We start from the raw sequence: 6,503 nt of genomic DNA, 5'->3' as shown, positions 1-6,503 counted from the left end.
AAAAACTAATATGAAATGGATCATGGACCTGAATGTAAAAGCCATAAGATTTTCTGGAATAAAACATAGAAGAAAACCTTTGTGTCCTTGGGTTAGGCAGAGATTTCTTAGATAGGACACAAAAAGCATGAATCATAAATGAAAAAAAGGAATAATTTGATTTACATCAAAAATAAAAACTTTTGGTCTTCAAAAGACACATTAAGAAAACGAAAAGGTAAGCCAAATACTGGTGGAAAATATTTGTAAAACACATATTTTATAAAGAATTTTTATTCAAGATGTATAAAAATTCTTATAATTTAATAATTGGACAATAACTCAATTTTTAAAATATGGGTAGGGTAAAAGACTTGAACAAATTCTTCATCAAAGAATATAATGTATACGGGAGATGGCCAAGAGACTTCTGGTTTCAGCTCCTGCATGTAAAGTGCTTGGAATTTGTTGCTACCATCCTGACATGAAGAAAAATATGGATAAACTAAAAAGTAATGACTTGTTTTAGACCCATCAGAGAATTGAGATAATGGCAAAATCTGGAGAGATAGGCACAGCTGAGATCTGCTTACCTGGAACAGAAGCTGTTGGGACTATCATCCGATGGGAACACTTCAGTGGTGATTTTGATGAATAGCTGGAGGCTGAGTATGGACTAGCATGAAATTAAGAAATCCCTGGGGGCTGCAACCATAGGGAGGACGCCACAGTTTTGTGGGCTTTTTCTCAAGTAACCCTACCAGATTCTCACCTTGAAGATCTGAGAAAGCAAAGCAGTAACAATGTATTGGGGGATTACAATGTATGGATAAGTGAAATGAATGACACCAGTATCACAAGGGATGGGAGGGAGGAATTGAGAATACTCAGTTATAAGGTATCTGCACCACACATGAAGCAGTACAATGTTATTTGGAGGTGGACTTAGATTATTTTTCAGTGTATATCGTAAACCCTAGGTCAACCACTAAAAAAGTTTTTAAAAAAGAAGTATAAATGATATACCAAGATAGGAGATAAAGTGTAATCATATAAAATGTATCATTAAAACCAGAGAAGGGGAAAAAGAGAGAAATAAAGAAGAAAGAGAAACAGAACAAACGCAGAGAAAACAGCTGCAAAGGGCCAATAGTCACATAAAAAAGATACTGAACGTCATTAGTCATCGCAGAAGTGCAAGTTAAAACTTACAGTGAGATACTAATACAGAACCACTAGAATAAAAATTAAAATAAAAATCGATAATACTGGTGAGGATTGCAGAGCAACCAAATCTCTCATACTTTAGAAAAACGGTTTGGTAGTTTAAAGTTTTTGCCTTACGACACAGCAATTCCACTCCTAAGTATTTACTCCAGAGAAATGAAACATGTCCTTACAAAGACCCGTACACAAAATTAGAGAAATGGAGAACAGATTAGTGGTTGCCAGTGGTTAAGGATGGGGTAGGGAGGGGTCAAGCAGGAGGAGAGCAGGTGTGGCTGTATAAGGGCAACATAAGGGATCCTTAAAGATGGAAGCATCCTGTTTCTTGACTGTATCAATCTCAATATCCTGGTTTTGATATGGTTTTGCAAGATGTTACCATTGGGAGACACTGGGTTAAGGATGCGTAGATTTTTTTCTGTATTATTTCTCATAATCGCATGTGAATTTACAACTATCTCGAAACTAAAAGTAAATTTAAAAAATGTAAGGCAGACTACAACATGTAAAAACCAAGTAAATATTGACAGAAAACTTTAGAAACATGCCCAATGTATCAGAGGTATAGATATAACACAGTAAGTCATCAAGTGTAGCTAACCATTGATTAGCTCATATGCCAATGGAGGCAAATGAAAGTGAAGATAATCAAGACGTAATTTTTGTTTTCGATCAGCAGGCTCACCTAGCTGGTAATGTCTAATCTAGGTGACATGCCTCTTCCCAACTTTTGAATACCTTTTGTTTCTAGGATGACCTTTTAGAGTAGTGCTGGCCTTACATAAGAGTCTTTTAGGTAACCCAGATATTGTTCAATTCATAGGAAGACACAGTACTAAATGTTGTAAGATACTAAAGAGTGAAAGTCCTTAAATAGGTGGGAGATGAGCCCTCCTTCCTCCTGGAAAGAGGTGTGTCCAGGCATATGTGATCAAGTAGTATTCGACAGGATATTTATGTCCAGGTTAACCATCCTGCTCATGACTCTAACAGGTATAGCAATGCTTTGTCTAGACCCCTTCCTTGTTCTAGACTTTGGCTGCATATTGGAATCTCATCCTCAGAAATTCTGATTTAATAGTTTTTTTTGGGGGGGAGGGGGAGCACTGGAACTTTGAAAAACTGCTCACATGATTCTAATTTGCAGCCAAAGTTGAGAATCACTGTTCTAAACTTTATAAACTTTACGGCTGTAGATAAATGAAGAAACTCTCATGCTGTCATCCTCTGCTAAAATTCACTATTGACTGACTATATGATTAATGTTCTAACTCATAATTCTTTCTTAACTTTGCTCCAATACCTTTAGTAATTCCCAGATGAATTCTGATTTTCCATTCTCAAGTGTTAGTTCTAAAGCATTAGTATAGCTATTTGTCTTTGGGGCAGGTTTTATTCACGATGACAGAGCATATTTATGCTATGATCCACGGCTCAGTTATCACAAAAGATTTGCCCATTGGTCAATAATTCATGATGAATTACTTGAGGGCATGGATCTAACACTGCTCTCTAGGTGGTTGGGGCCAAGAGCATTATGCACTAGCGGGTTTGAGAAAAGGGTTCAGACGCATTGGCCTCCATGGTTAAAATTAATTCTACATAAAATGGTTCTCATTCTAACTTCTCGGTTTAATTAGTGTTCTTTAGTTAAGATCTATGTGCAGATGTCTCTGTTCTTATTGTTTGTTAAACAACAAATGATATGCATGCATTGCATGCATTGTGCCATACACAAGAATCTAATGCCCTTTTTGTTTTTCGTAACATTGACATTTTGCATGAGTCCAGGCCAGATGTCGAATGGATAGTCCTACGCTTTGAATACATTTGATTATTTCTTCATGGTTATATTCAGGTTGAACTTTTTTTTTTTTTTTTGCAAGACAACTATATAGGTGGTTTCTTTTTCCAAGTGCGTCACATCAGGAGGTATATGATTGCTCTTTATTGGTGATGCTACTTTTGGTCATTTGGTTAAGGTGGTGCATATACCTTTAGGTGGTGGCATATATACATATAAATAAGTCACACAGCTACTGTGTTCGCACTCTGAGAAACTAAGCATCAGGACAGACAGACTGCGCAGCAGGAGGCAGTCGCTTTCCCAGGCTTCTGGGAAACCCGTCCAACCACGTCCACTCTACTGCAAGCACGCGTCTCTTTTCCTGGAAAATCACCTCTCAGAACCAGAGAGCCCCTACTCCAACGCCTCCAAATCTTTTCCCATCAGCATGGGTGCGCCTGCGCAGCAAGTCTCCAGGAGGCTCCTTTCAAGCGCCCGACCGCTTCTTTTTTCTGCTCTCTTCGGCCTTGGCTCCGCTGGAGCTTTTCCCTCAGGGTTCATTACAGGGCGCCAAACGCGCGCCAGCGGGAAGGCCGAGGGCGGGGCACGGCGCGGCGCGACACGTCAGTGGCCTCCCGGACGGAAGTCCGCAGTCTCCGGAGCCGCTGATTGGCTTTCAGGCTGGCGCTTGTCTCGGCCCCCGCGCCAGTTTTGGGCTGGTTGGCGCGGAATCGGGAGACTGCGGGACCATGGCGCCAGTGCACGGCGACGACTGTGAGCTGGGGGCGCTCTGGGTCGGGTTGGGAGTGCGGGAACTGTGGTCATGATTGCGGGTGGCGGGGGCAAGAGGGTGGGTTTCTGTTTTATCTTTTCTTACGGAGGCGGGCTCCCGGGTCGCCCCATAGGTCTGTTTGGCGCGGACCTTGGTCGTCCGGGGCTGGCACCTATCTGGCGTCAGACAGGGCATTGCAGGGCCTTTTGCTCCCGGTAACCCCCTTGAGGGGTTTTCTTGTTTGAGAGGCTGGCTCACCTCTGTCACTCTGGGTCTCCCCACTAGCCTTTCTTTTTATTCCTTTTGGTGAGTAGCGTCCCACGTGCGGGGCACACCTTTATCGAGACTGGCCCCGGCGGGGCACAATCTCGGCCTAAAGTGTTTCACTGTTGCCGCCCCAACTGTGCACTTGAGGGCTAGGACAGAACGGATGTACGCCATCCTCTTTATAGAAACTCCCTTGAAAATTGTTATACATTGTAGATAAGCAGGAAAGAAAGCTCTAAGTGTAGTAACCAGAAGATCACAAACACAATTTGTTTTTTTTAGATACTCGGTTTTTACTTTATGCATGAACATTTTTTTTTCCCGAAAATTCTATGGAAAGTTTCTCAAGTATTGCATAGAAATAGTGTTCACAATCTAGTTACCACCGGTGAAACAAAAAATGCATCAGTTCAGTAGCATTTCGGAAGACCTGTGTCACTCCGTTTTCAGTGGTAATCTTTTATTTCCAAAAATAGAATACAGAAATGCAAATGGCTTTGTCTGATTCCTGATTTTTTTTGAATAGTATTCAGTTGAAGTGTGACTTCAGTGAACTTCTAAGTTAAAATCAGATGCTTCACTTTCTTAGCTCAAGAGTCACATCTGTCACTCAGACACATCAGCGTTAATGAGAACTTGTTTCCTAATCAGCTTTCTTTGCATTCACCTAGTTGTGAATCAGACATTTCCATTTGTTCTTCTGGCCTTGCGTTTTTCAAGACAATTTATTTTGGTGAGTCGACTAGCCTGAATTGCAAATGAGATGGAAGGTGTGAATGTGTGAACTGTCTTTGCAGCACTACATCATTGATTTGCCACTAAACTGTTTCTTTACCCCCAAAATTGTATGACGTCTATGAACATCAAGAAATCACTCTTTGGAAGATTCTGTGCAATCTTGAGAGTCTTCTTAAGTCATGTTGTTGATTAAGTGTTGCTGGGGACTTGTGACTGGAATTTTTCCTTTAGAGCCGACTAAAAGATTGTTACTTGAAAGAATGTTGCAGGTTAGTGTCTGTCTGCTCCTTTCCAGCGCCTGACCGATGAGGGTACTCCAGTTGGTAATTTTGAACCAAATATTTAAACTTTTGAAAATAGACTTTTCCATGCTTATTTTTTTTTTCTAACTTACCTATGTGAAACATTGGAGGCATACTCCAAAAAAGGAAAATCTAGGCCATTTTTCCTCCTTAAGCCATAGAAGGTGGGGTACCTTGACAACAATGGCAGTGAAAAGTTTAAAGGTCTCTAACTAGCTGTTATTATAATGAAAAGGGATCGGGGAGAACTTAATGATTAAATAAAGCGGGTACAGTGGTTCATTCATTTGCTCATTCAGCAAATATTTATTAGGTACCTGCTAGGCATAGGCATTCTGCCAGGCTCTGGTGTTACAATGGTAGGTAAACTGGACATGCTTTCTGTCTTCATGGAGTTAAGATTATAAACACGTAATTATATGCAGTGCTATATTGCTGCTTCCCTGAGAAAATGGCTTTGCTTTACTTTTGCTTTCTAGAAGCTATACCGTGGTACTGCTGGAGGCTGTGTGTGTCCTCATTCCCCATCCTGCATCTACACACACGCACAAACATTGAATTAGCTTTTCTTATGTTGCTGAGTACAAAGTAAGCCAAGTATCTTCATTTAATCCTTAACAACTTTATGAAGCAGACTTGATTGTCCCCATTTCACAGATAAGGACCCTGAGGATTGCATTACTCAAGAGTCTTAAGTGTAAGCTACAGGAACCAACTCTAGTTGATTTAAACAGAAAAGGAATTTACTAAAAGGATATTGTGTTGTTCAGAGACATTCCAGGAGGACTGGACAGTTGGTCTGCGGGCTGCTTAGCCTGGAATAGTGTTTAAAATGGCGCTATAAAACTGGTCCAATGAGAAAGTCATTGCCAGCTACAGCCAAATACTTTTGGTTATAGCTTGTTAACATTATAGTTTGATGTCACAGCTGTAGTACACATTGCTGGCACTGTTGCCTCAGGTATTTAATCTTCTTGCAGCTGTTGCTACTTCTAGACTCTTTCCTTGTGACACTAACTTCTGATTTAAAGTCTGAGCAGGTGTTCCTAATTGGTCGAGTCTGTTTTGCATGCCCATGCCCTAGCTGCGAGGGTTTCTGGGAAAGAGCATCTGCCTTTTCAGCTTCTATAGTGGGACATGGGCTCTATGTCCCATCAAGACTTATAAGGGGGAAATTTCACAAACCGGTCTGATGCTGGGCGGCTTAAAAAACAACAAAACAGCTGGCCACTGCAGCTCCAAGAGGTTCACCTATGGTCTCATGTCACCCAGTAAGTGGCAGAACTGGGTTTTGTTTCTTCTCCCTAACCTTCCATTCACTCTACACTCTCATGTCTTACCTTCCATACTGACTTTCTCTCAGTTTCTTAATACAGTTTGCCTTTTCGTCCCTTTGTAATGTGGCACATCCCCTTTCCCTCTGCTTGTGCCA

General features: G+C 41.1%; 1 protein-coding gene across 1 annotated transcript in view; it reads left to right on the top strand.

Moving 5' to 3' along the window:
• The first annotated feature begins 3,617 nt into the window (after positions 1–3,617).
• POLA1 (DNA polymerase alpha 1, catalytic subunit) overlaps positions 3,618–6,503 on the top strand; it is a 280,205-nt gene continuing 277,319 nt past the window's right edge. Inside the window, exon 1 of the mRNA XM_039872470.1 lies at positions 3,618–3,766. Coding sequence (XP_039728404.1) covers positions 3,742–3,766 — 25 coding nt within the window. The 5' untranslated portion in view covers positions 3,618–3,741. The remainder of the gene's footprint in view (positions 3,767–6,503) is intronic.

This window comes from Pteropus medius, unplaced genomic scaffold (genome assembly GCF_902729225.1).
Source record: "Pteropus medius unplaced genomic scaffold, Ma_sr-lr_union100, whole genome shotgun sequence".
NCBI lineage: Eukaryota > Metazoa > Chordata > Mammalia > Chiroptera > Pteropodidae > Pteropus > Pteropus medius.
Note: the sequence above shows the minus strand (reverse complement) of the source record. Positions and strands in the feature narration are given on the sequence as shown.